This window comes from Anopheles stephensi, chromosome 3, assembly GCF_013141755.1.
Source record: "Anopheles stephensi strain Indian chromosome 3, UCI_ANSTEP_V1.0, whole genome shotgun sequence".
Taxonomy (NCBI): Eukaryota; Metazoa; Arthropoda; class Insecta; order Diptera; family Culicidae; genus Anopheles; species Anopheles stephensi.
The window spans coordinates 86354424-86367050 of NC_050203.1; the positions used below are offsets into that span (position 1 = coordinate 86354424).

The 12627-nt window shown below is 46.0% G+C and overlaps 1 protein-coding gene across 1 annotated transcript; it reads left to right on the forward strand.

Moving 5' to 3' along the window:
- The first annotated feature begins 8720 nt into the window (after positions 1-8720).
- Positions 8721-11751, forward strand: LOC118513930 (transcription factor glial cells missing 2-like). The gene is made up of 4 exons (XM_036060300.1): positions 8721-9122; positions 9276-9632; positions 9703-9925; positions 9998-11751. The coding sequence occupies exons 1-4, from the start codon at positions 9112-9114 to the stop codon at positions 11276-11278; spliced, it is 1872 nt and encodes a 623-aa protein (XP_035916193.1). The 5' UTR covers positions 8721-9111; the 3' UTR covers positions 11279-11751.
- The last annotated feature ends 876 nt before the right edge of the window (positions 11752-12627 follow it).

Genomic DNA, 12627 nt, shown 5'->3' on the forward strand with positions numbered 1-12627 from the left:
AATAATTGCAAACGCTGTCCCATTGCGGTCTCCGCACTGTGCTTTGCGTGTGAATATTTACGACCACCAGTGCGCCCTACGAGAGGAACCCTAATGGGTAACATTGTGGCTCGATAAATCCTTTCAGTGCCGTCTGCATACTGCATTCGAAGCGTTTGCGATAATATTTTGGTCGTAATCGTAAATTTTGTTCATCAAAATTTTGCTTGTGTCCCCGAAAGGTCCTTCTGTCCGCCTCTTCCGAAAGGGGATTGAAATTTGCGTAAACTAATACTCTATTCGAGGCGCACGGTGGCAGCGTGCACGATAAATGTCAAGTTCATCGTCAGTGCAGCTTGCACCGTGGAAGGATACGGCGTACGGAGACGGGATGATTGACAATGTAATACGAATCCTGGTTCGCACGGCAGGAGCACATCAGTGCGAGGATGTTACGAGTCCCGCATAATGTGTTGGAACTGAACGTTAGCGCATCATGGGCTAGTGGAGAGAACGGGTTTTACGGGGTGACGGAAGAAACGTGTATCGATAGGCAACCGTTCAATATCGTGTGAGGACATTTTATTGCACGCTTAAAAAAATCAACATTTGTATTTAGATATTGTTTTATCATCTGTCAATCATTGGCATTGAATATCCGTTGAGTAGTAAAAAATCTTCGCGCAAGCTCGAGGGACAATTCAGTGCAAATTGAGTTTTATGGCCTGAGTACATTTATGACTTGCATAATCCTTATCGTCATTTGTCATCGAGACTCGCCTTTCGGAATTTGAATAAGAGAATCCTGAACCTCCGCCTGTATCTCAATTTAAGTCTACAAAACATTCTCGGTGCCTTCGGATAATACGGACATCAAAGACTGGATTGCCTGGTTTGATTCTAGTGACGTGGTCACTGGATGTTGATCGAACGCTGAAGTCTTCTAGTGTGCTGTATATTCTTAAAGCCTTCTCTACCATCAAGACAGACTTAATCATATCTCTTAAGTAAATTTATAGAGTCCTTTAACACATTTTTTTCTTCAGATTTGCCCAATCATGAGGTGTTGCTCTGACGATCCTTAAGACTTTGATGTCGATGAAGATCTGCTAGACATGGAGCTGTCGCTTCACCCGAGGAACATCTGGATCGACTTCTCATTAAATTTATCGGAAACGACATTTGACATAATCGAAGCATCCAGAGCCTTTTCTTGTGCTTCCGGTTTCCAGGACCTACTGTGTTTTGTTGCAGACATACAATACTATAATATCCCTATAATAAGCCTTCAAGCCCCACTCCCTTCCTGTTTATCTTTATCCTGCATCTTCAATCCGTCGATAAGACTACAATAAAATGCAGCATTAATTACAAACCAGTTTGCTTTTCTGAATGCCAAAACGGCTTGACCAGATCCTCGTGGTATCGCAAAATGTGCAAACCACCACCATCTGTGCTTTATTGCCACCGTCATCGTCGAGCTACAGTTGCAAGCCGGCCAAGCTGCAAAACCAATGTCACACTGCTGCAATCTGCTTCCATGCTTAATTAGTCCATGAAGTTGCTGTACTAGAAACACTACGATGGCAGGTTTTTTTTACTGTGCTCCAACCACTTGCTATCAGGGTGCACACCTTTACACCTAGGCCGATCTAGCATGCCGCCCATCGGGGCACGTGCTTCGGGCGCGTCCATCTGCTCACAAGCCTGCATACTCAATCCAGACGGCTTAATCATGTCCAAAACGGTCAAAAGCGAACCCGTCTCCTAGACCACGACACGGGGTGTGCTGCGAACGTGTGTCTTGATTCAACGGCTCGAGCACGCGCGCGCGCACGCTCGGCTTGCGTTCCCTTTTTATGATTTCTTATGCAAAAGGCCCGGCTGCAGCTAGAGACGCCGCGGTGTTGGCGCAGATGCAAGATGTTTCACGGCGGCCGAGGGTTCTACAGGGATAGTTCACGGTTGTGATCACTTCTTCCTATTCCGCTCTTTGCATTCCATTTCTTTCCCTCCTGATGCGTCTTTTGTTCGGTGTGTGTGTGTCCTTGCTAGCCGTACATGCACACCGCAATCATCGGATTAACACACCGGGAAGGCCAGGATCTGCCCAGAGGGAATATATCCCCGTGTCGTCCCCGTGTCAAAGACAATACTATTGTGTTGCACCTCGAGTGTTGTCTTACTCGGTGTGTGTGTATGTGTGTTGCGGTTAAATACGTATTAATTCACCAGGATTTACATCTGCCTTTTATGTTTCTATTATGTGTGCCTTCTCGACCACTCGAAGGGTTCGGTACGGTACGGTACGCCAAACGCCCTGTCCTTTATCTGCCCATCATCATCGCCGGGATCGTCCGAGCAGGGATGACTGTACCAGGACACACAAGTCATCGGTAATCCTTTTTACGACTTCACTCCCTCTCCCTCTCTCTTTGTCGAAACCGTTGGTCGATTATGACTCTTGGGTCCTTCGCCGTTTGTATGTGGCTTTGGTGCGTCGGCAGGTGAAAACTATTTCCATAACCGTGCGTTACGTGCATTTGCAATGTGTTGGGTGTTTGTTACGCCTTGACTGGGTTTGTGAATGGGTTTGACCGTGAGGAGAGGGATTCAATTTGCCTGGGATTCGACTCCGATGACAAGGTTGATTGCGAGAATTGATGAGATTAACTTTTCCGAGAGTTTTGATTGAATATTTATGACAATAGGTGATTTCGAAAGGGTTGCTAGAATTCCCCAAACTCTAGTTTAATAGTTTTAGAACAATTTCAACGTGAGGAAACATTGCCATTAATCCTCAGCGCATCAAACAAACATTCGAGGGACCTGATTGTATATTTGCTCAGGTACGGCACAATATAGAACCAATCAACTGCTTCCCATGACTCAGTTGGTTTGCTTTTGCACAGCTTCATTTAGATGTGCTTTGTGGCATGATACAAACACACACTCGCTCCGTTTTCTTATCGCAACGTGTGTAAAGCCGACCGTTCGCAGGCTTGTAAAACGGCTCATCCTTCCAAATTCAAACACAATCAAACGAAGGAACAAACGAAGCGTTCGGTTCTGGTTATTATCGGAAAAAGGACGAAAAGGAGGTTCCGGACTGTTCTTGAGACAACACAGTGCATTAGTATATCGTTGATGTTCCGGTAAGCGATTTCCAGTTCAAACGACGTCGACGCATATCATCACAACGAACTACAACAGCATGGAGATGGGAAGTCGCACACACACATGAGCGGAATCTGATAAAATATCTAATTAGAGAGGTGGATAATGGTGAGGATTGGGAGCTCGTAGCGAACATAAAAGAAAAACTGTACCACAACCCGACAACCGCAGCCACAAAACCGGAACTCCGATCCGATCGCTGCTAAATGTGCAGTCACTCGTGCCGGAAGCTGAACCCCCGGTGATAATTGGCCAGAAGAGAAAATGTGGAAATAGAAACTCCCACTCGCAGGGAATCATGGGAGAAAGCATTGGGAGGAGAACGGACAACGTGTCCTCATGTGTGTGTGTGTTGGTCTAATCTTTCGCTTTGTGAAACGCTTCGTTAAACATGGTCGTTCTGATTTTCCCCGGGGAGCACCATTTTCCGATGATGTTCAATGGAAATGGATCAGTCGTTGGGTGGGTTTTTTTACGCCCTGAAATTGGGTTTGGAATTAGAGATTAATTTAGATGTACAAACAAACCGTGGGCGATGATTACGTTATCGCAAACAACAGCGATTCAACCGGGCGTGGATAAAGCGGCTGGATAGTGAGCTGTAATTTGTGTGATGTGCGCTTTTTACGGTCATATGTGTTGGATGGTCCTGATGTTGCCTGATTGTAAAATTGAGGCTTCGTTCCAGTTCCGGAAATAGATAGGCAGACTGGTTTTCTATGTGGACCTGATGATAATTGATAAACTCCGTTGTGCTGTATGCTGGTAAATGGTGAGCCGATGGAAATTGTGGCTTAATAATTAGCAGAGCTAAGCGAAAGCATTTCTATCCGTGTTTCATAACTAGTGGACTTGTTTCTCTTGGATTTATCCTGATATTGGATCACTGCTCACTGCTCAAATCACTGAACAGGATTTAAATGCTCTTAATTGATCAGTTCCACTGAATATTACATTGTCCTTCCATCCATATAGAGTTTTTAAAAGAATACTATCGTGATGGCTGAAGGTTCCTCAAAAATCCTTCAAGATAAGATTTGTGAGGATAGTCTATAAATAGCATTATAGACATTCGATACTGATATTCGTGGGTCACTATCTCTTGTTAACATAAGTTCTAGTGATGCTTCTTATATGGCTGTAACTGACTACTGGCTTCAGAAAATGTGAGAATAAAAAAATAAAAGAAATACATAAATTTTCATAAAAAAGTGTCCTTCCAGGGAAAGTGTCGTGATTTTTATCATGCTATGTAAAAGTATGATGGTATCGTGAAGAAAGATGATCATTAGATTAGTCAACAAAAGCTCTCCTACTTTTCTCTCTATTAGAACTGATCAGATTTTTTCCAACGGAATCAACATCAATGATAAAATGAACTTACTTTGTTCTTTTCTATTGTTCAAATGGGAAAAGCCGCACGAGCAGCGGCAGCATTTATCGTTTCCACAAAAACACAAATCAACTCCATTTTGTTCGTTTTCCGTACTCATGCGACCCACGGCTGTATGGTAAATACTCCGAAACGCGTTACACTCAATTAAGTGGCCTCTCACATAAAGTGCGGCTGGCAAATCGTATCTTCATGGAAAATGCCCCGTTTTCGGGACGCTAAATTTGGTGGCTTGTGGGCCTGGCCTGGAGTTTGGTGCTTAATGAAAATTAATTGAAGAAGAATGCCCGACTGTAAAGCAGGGACCTCGGCAGCCACCTCGTCGTGTTTCAAAGTGCCTAGTGCCGTTGTGGGGTGGATCTGTAGGCTCGTAGTTAATAATCAAATCGTTTGCTAGCGTACGTTGCCCTGTTGTAGTCAAGGCGGGAGTCCGGGTGGACGAAGCGGATTTTGCAGCCTCTGCTGCAACAGACAATTTTTTCCACCCGAGCGGAAAGTCCCGAAAGAAAATTCCGCTCCGTAAGGGCCACCATGAATTAACACGCCTTGTGCACATTTTGAAGCGACGGTGTCGCTTGCTTGGTGGTGGGTATTAATCATCAGTTCAGTGGACTTGAGTCGGGCGAACGCGCGGCGTCCGTTGAAAGACCGTTGAAGTTCTTTCGTGTCTAGCCAACTGCTTAATCGTAGTAGTAGTAGCTGGTAGATGGTAGCGAAGAAACGGACGCACATCAGGACATATGTATGTTGGGGTAGCTCCGAAAGCTAGTCTTGTCGTTACCCCCTTCTTATCGTTGGCCAATCGAAAGATGCTGGTTGACGACAAACCCTAAAACAGACGTTAAGAAAGGTGACCCACCGGCCGTTTTCGTGCACTGCAAGTCACTCACTGTAAACGATCAATTGTACGCCGCTGGACACCTGGGAGCATCCAAGGGTAATGTCTGCGAGCCCGGCATCCGGTATAACCGTGTCCACCTGTGGGAGTTAAGGTTGGTGTCAACTGCACCTCGGCAACAAAGGCAGTTGAAGTTCTCCCACCGATCATTAAAAAGAGCCATCACCGTCACGCGAAAGAAGGGGGTTAATTTGTTTCCGAGTCTGTTTGATGTACGTTGTTTTGATGGCGAATGGCCGCTCTTATGGTTGGCTGGTCGCACACAAAGGAAGTAAAGCCATTTTCCAGAGATGGCTACCATTTTGGAGTGGTTCAGAAATCTTTGTACCCCAACAACTGAATGTCGTCTTGTGCCTGTTGAAATAGATCGGGCCACCAAATATAATCCCTCCAACAAGACGGCAACAATGCAAACGAAGAGCACGGCCCAAGAACTCCTTTTTAAAGTGCCCGCATCGATGCATTAATTAATAGTTATTAAAATTTCCCTACATAGCTTCGGCGTGCACCGCAGTAGAAGGTCGTTTATTGCAGTACTCAATCATAAACAATATTTTATTGGCATACTCCCGGACTCCGGACGGAGCCCTCTTCAGAGCTGCGGGAAAGGGAAGACATTGCAGCAGGGAATTGGGCAGGGAACGCCGAGAACAGACGACCCGTGTGAAGGATTCTGTTTCATCCGAAATTAAGGCCCCCGACAAAATTTGGATATCTCGGTATGGAAATCCGGCTCACGCTGTGTTTTGATAGGGAAATCTTCTCACGGAGTAGACAGCAGGATAGGCAGAAAAAAACTCCTGAAGACACCTGTGGAACTCTGTTGGTCCTCTTGCTCCTCGGGACCGGAACCTAGGACAAGTGTTAAAGGATATAGGTAAACGAAGCTTTTCCTGTCCTAATCTGCATTCAAAAGTTGACACTGAAGACCGGATGTATCTAGTGATACGGGAAATAGGAGCAAACATAGGGGCACTCCTTGGCTGTGAAGGAATTAAGATTTCGTATTTCCTTATCCGCTTTTACAGCACCAAAAACGGAAAAGATAAACAACCCAGGGAACATCACCATTTCGTTTGCGCGCGAATACCACTTCCATCAGTTAATTGTATTTTATGGAGTAGATTTCCTAATCGGATAAAAATTATCCATCCATTGAGGCGGACACAGCCCGAACACCAAAATCCTGTGGCGGGTTCAATCGAACGCAGGGAGAAGAAGGACCCAAGCGGGAACAGAAACCAATTGAGTCCCTTCTTTTCGGGCCTTGCGTTTCCGCTTGTCCTGCTTGTTTGCTCTTATTCTCAATTGACGAGTCCATCGTTCCCATCGTTCGCTGAGTGTGCGGGAACCGCGGGAACCTCACGTAGCAACCGAAAAGCGAGAGCTGCAACTCTCGAACTGCAACTTTCCGAACACCAGAGTGGCCACCCGGGGTGTGAATGGAAAAATCATATTTTTCCTTCCAACCGATAGTTGGATCACGATAAGAAAAGCCTGGAACCGTGCCGGATCACCCCGTCGTGCCAGAGTCGTCCGTTGAGTTCCAACACTTTTCCCGACGCTCCAGCAACAAGACAAACGACCGGCAGTTAGCTTATCCGGAAAATGTGTTTGTACGCGTCAGCACACCGGCGGGAAAGCGACGAGTTCAATTGCTGCTCATTAAATGCGATTCTTCGTTGCTGATAAGGCAAACACCAGGGAACGGATATTTACCGGATTGAGGGCTGGGAAATCTGTGGTAACTGTTTTTGCGCCCATTTTGCCCACCAGCCCACCAGGTCGTTTCTCACCCAGTCGAATCTCGGAGCGCAGATCGGTTCGCAGTGATAGCAATTAGCCAGGGAAAATGATGGGGAAGGATTTGAAAGCGATCGTTGCGAATTTTCGGTCGGAAGTTGAGTATTGCTCACCTGGACGGTGGTGTATCATGCTATCCGGGAAACAATGACCGTATTAATAAGATCTCGGTGTAAACGTTGACTTTTGGACTTATGTTGAAGGATCGTGCATGGAACCGAGTATATCCGATGAGTCTGAAATGAAGCAAAAAATAAAAAGGATCATTACATTAGTTCTTGCTGATAATAAATAGAAGCTTAAGCTTCTTATTGAGTATGTCTAGTTGAGAAAGAAAGAAGTTTTAGAATTGCCTCAGGAACTCTTAAAAATTGAGGGAATAATGAACTGGAGAGTAATTCTATTTTATTAGACGTGACATTCATTCAATCAATTCAACCTCTTTTAATGAACTGCCATTGAAAACATTTTTTTTTTCTCCCAGCGCTCAAGATGCCCATGATATTGATGTATTAATATAGATTAATTGACACCTCTTCTCTGGACGCGACAAATCATGATCGGCAAATGGGACGTATTAGCGTAATAGAGCGGTTGATCAATGTCAGAGCCGGGCTCATTCAGCCGTGCTATCCCGACCTATAACCACAAACGATGACGATCTCAATCTTCTCCGCTAAAGCTCCCCAACCAGCACTCTGCTGGCGAAGATTGCAACAAAAACTCCACGGAACAGGAAGGAAGGAAGGCGCGAGAGGACATTAGAAATCCGGCCTACATAGTACGGTGACAATGGATTGGCTTTAATTTGATTTGCTTTGCTTTGCGTCCTACGAAAACGGAACGGAGTTCCAATTCTGCTGGCGGTTGACCGGGACAACAAAGTGTAAGCGGCTGAGATTTTGACACTAAATTGTGACACCCGCCTAATAGGGAGCCAAAGTAAGCTCAAGGTTTCTGGAGGTCATCCCAGCTAAAGGTCAGCCGAGTCGTCAGCTGCAGTGGACAGTAAATCGTACATCGATAATTAACACGTAATGCTGAAATCTATGTGGAGTTTTAGAAGTTAATAGACTGTTTAGAAAAAAAGGAACCAGGAACAAGGGAATCTTCAAGACTTCCATCAGGTTTTCCACCAAGTAGTTCCCCGCTATGCTGTTCGAGACATCTGATTCGTTGTGCCTGTCCGTATTGAAGGCGGAGCTAAGCGAGCATAAGTGCGTTCAAGTGGAACGAATCTAACTGATGGCGAGAGCGTGAAGCAGCTTGCGATGAGAAAGCGGGAGAGCCAAGGTTCGGTCTTTATGCTGCACAATGTTTTATGCTATCGGGCAAGAGTACCTCTCCGAGGGAAGTAGAGCGACTGAGAGAGTCGAGTCGTAGTTATGTTGTATGCTTAGAGGCTGCTGATGTTGTGGGGTCGTAGAGGCTCGCTGAGGACGCAGTCTCGGATCAGTTTGCATTGCGCAGTCGACCCGCTAGGACACGGGCGATCCGGGGCCAGAAAGTAAAGGCAAATATTGACGGAGTTGGTGATGATGTTTTCGAGGACGTGTGTAGTGTAACTCATCGGAACTGCGCGAACAACAAACCCAAGTGTTAGTGCATTGAAAGTGAAATTAATACTAAGTGACATTCGTTTGGATATTCCTCGAGAAAGTTAAGGAACGGTGTGTGTTTACATCCCAAAAACCCTGAACCAATGTGAGTGGAAGTGGACAAACGGTTGGCTAGAGCAATTAAATTATTGTTTCCGAAATTTAATTGAACCTTTTCGGTTCCCAAAGTTCTCGGGAATTGAGAGACGCGAAAATAGCGCAACTTGCTCATTGAGACATCAGCACCGAACCGAAGCAGCAGCATGGTGATTGTGTAAGTTTCTGGCAACCGTTTGCGTGCCGTGATCGATCAAGCTCAATCGGAGCAGCGTTTCCGTTTCTGGAGTGTCGCGTTGTACTCGTGGTTCTCTCGGGCTATTTGATTAATGGTGTCGTATATGTTTTTTGATTATCGTTTCGCTAACAGGCAATCGAACGTGATCAACTCGAGCGGTGCCGGTGGACAGCTTGGTATCGACTGGGACATTAACGATCCCAGCGTGCCGATCGTGACCGAGTCGGACTACGATGGATTTAACGAGTGGAGCGATGGCCACTGTCGCTACATCTACCGGGCGACGAGCGAGGAAGCAAAGCGCCATTCGTCCGGTTGGGCGATGCGCAACACCAACAACCACAATGTGAACATCCTGAAGAAGAGTTGCCTGGGTGTGTTGGTATGTTCGGCCGGGTGTATCCTGCCGAATGGGGACAAGATCCATCTACGGCCGGCTATATGTGACAAGGCTCGACGCAAGCAGCAGGGCAAGGCTTGTCCAAACAGGTGAGAATTGTGACCGAAATCGATCGATTACGTGTGACAAGTGTGACTAATGGTTCTGTTCCTCTGTTAGATTGTGCATTGGAGGAATCTTGGAGATCCTTCCTTGCCGTGGACATTGTGGCTACCCGGTAACTCACTTTTGGCGTCACACACCGCACGCAATATTTTTCCAAGCCAAAGGAGTTCACGATCACCCACGGCCGGAAGCGAAATCATCCGGAGAAACGCGTCGAGTTTTGGGACTGGGGCGGCGTGAGCGTGTGCTTCGGACGGTTCAGTCTAAAATGAATAAGGTACGGTTAAAATGATGTCGTCATTAGAAGAAATGTACTTAAGAAATCCTTTTGGGTATTTCTATCCATTAGATAAACGGCATCAAACAGTCCAGAAAATCGTCTAAGCAGCTTTACACCATCGCCAAGGCAACCAGCTACAGTTCCCTCTCGTCCAACGAGCTCGTGAAATCACCAGACTCCTCCTTCGAAGAGAGTGGCTACCAGATGGATTACCTTAACGGATCTTCTGCTCCGAATGGATGCACCTACAGCGACACCCACCATTCCCAAGTACAACAGCAGCAACCGACTCATCAGCTACAGCAGCAACAGCCTCTACAATGTCCACAGAACCCACCCCAGGACTACTCACAAAACTGCTTCTACGACACAAGCTTTATCCACCCGGAGGAAATCTTCCAGCTAGACCAACCACTACGTCCAGTGACGGGCACCGTGAGCAACAAGTACCAGCAGCCGCAGCAACAACATCTTGTCGGATCTCCTCCCGGCAACATGTTTGATCTGGACCTGGGAGCAGACGGCAAGTCCACGTACAACAGTAAACCCGATCAGTTCTCCCCTTACCGAGGAGCTGAATTTTCTTCCACCGGTATTGGCCGCTACTTCGATTGTATCAAATACGAAAGCAGCACCGACACGGACACGGCGAGTCTTACCAGCAGTGGGTGCTCAAGCGTTCTGGATGATATTGCGTACTACGCCAGTCCGCAGGTCGATTACCAGAACAACAACCACGCCACCAACAACAACTCCCTTGCGCAACTCGACATGAACAAGATGGGTCTGCGTGCGTGCGATGGCATCAATTCGTTCTTTATTAGCCAATCAAGTTGCGTGTCACCGACGACTAATGATCGCAAGTCGTCTGACCCGAGCCACCACCACGCACAAACGCAGCACACTCAGCTGGACGGTGGTGCGTACGGGACACTAAGTTACGAGAATTATAGTGCGTCTTCCTCACCGAATGCGTCCCAGCTGTATGGTGGCAGCTATGAGACGACCGTCGCACAGACGGGTTTGGGACAATCGTTGACTCATCACACGTCCACCTCGTCGTCCCACTCGACCGATGGCCGGATGGTACCGACGACACAGATGGTTGGATCGTCTATGACTGCTTGTGACCAGCAACAGCAGCAGCAGCAGCAGTCCCAAACGACGGCCGACAGTGGATGCTGGTGGAATAATAGTTTCTTCCAGACTACATTGGGGACCACGAGTTCCACGAGTTCGGAGGGATGGCACCAGCCGTATCAGGAGAGCTCGGGTGCCGTCGGCAGTCAGCATCAGCATCAGCTAGACCAACAGTTCTACGGATTGGAGCAGTGTGAATATCTCAGCTAGATAGATGCAGGCGGACTCTGAGGACTGTTAGGACTGTAGATAGTGGATAGTGGAAGGTGATCTCTTGTGTTGTTCTGATTCTGTACTGATCATTCCAATTTATGTTAGCCGATAAGCCTTCTAGCTTAGTTGCAGATTCTTAGACTAAGCCAACAGACAAAAACTGAAAGGAACGTAAATCAAAGTACCAAGGTAGGATGTGTCGTAGGATAATTGCTAGTATGTTTTTTTTTCTATTTTACATTACCGCAGATCTGGCGGAAGAGAATATTTTTATCTTTCTCTCCCTAGCTGTCTGTATCACTCTCTCACTCTCTGTCACACTTTCACCCCACCAAGGTGAATGAACCAGTGTGTTTGTTGAGAATGGCTGATTAGTTGTGTAAGGTTTGTTTTGTTAAAACAGTTCTAGTCACTGGAATTTGATTATATTTGTGAAAAATAAATAAAAAACAATAATTATATAACAAAAATTGCCTTGGTTTTTTTGTTTAATTTAACTTCTATTTTTATATGGTTTTCATATTATTTTTTACCAAATTTTTAGTCTATTTTTTATCTGCTTTATTATGCTATCTATTACATTTTTATATGCGAATTTTTCTCTACTGTGATTACTGCAAGTATTGTTCCTACTCTCTCCTCAACTGCTTTCCCCTTTCCAATTTCACACCAGTCGCACACATTTTTAAAAATCAATGTCACGTAATGAGCTTTTATTGGACCAATTTAAAACGGTTACAAGCAGCAAAACATCAAAACAGCATCCACAAAAAAAAAAGTTAAAAAAGGACTCGACGACGAACGCTCGCAGCACTTCAAAAAGCGTGTCATAACGGCAGTTTGAATGCTACCTTTCCACGCATGTACACCTAGTGGAAAAAAGGAAAGAAGACGAACAGAAAAAGAAAGCAGAAAATCACCCCTAAAAGGATGCAAAAAAAGGTATTGGCAAACAGCAAAAAAAAAGGCAGGAAACAAGGGAAGTACAACAGTAAATAAAAAAAGGCTAACCGTCACCGGAAAAACCGACAATCGACAACACCTAGAAGAGCAAAAAAAAAACACGCTCGGAGCGGAAAAGAGCCAAACAACTTTCACCATAATCCCACGGCCTTTTTCCAGCGGGCCACCAGTTTTTCACGCCACGTCGACGTGGGGTAAGGATTTTGATTAATTTGATCCGTACGCCCCTGCAATTAAGCGGGCAAAAGCTACCAGCAAACCCTGCTAAACAGCTAGCATACGTTACTGAACCTCATGTCTTTCGGGTGCGAGTCCATCCATCGTCGCCGGTGGCTTCGTGGGAAGGTCCTGGCGCTACTGGAACGGAGTTACCGCAGGCCGGT

What these genes read in the sequence shown, in the direction of transcription:
- LOC118513930 (XM_036060300.1), top strand. An exon ending in GGCAAGGCTTGTCCAAACAG is followed by an intron (nt 9,633 to 9,702) that starts GTGAGAATTGTG and finishes TTCCTCTGTTAG; the next exon opens with ATTGTGCATTGGAGGAATCT. An exon ending in TTCAGTCTAAAATGAATAAG is followed by an intron (nt 9,926 to 9,997) that starts GTACGGTTAAAA and finishes TCTATCCATTAG; the next exon opens with ATAAACGGCATCAAACAGTC.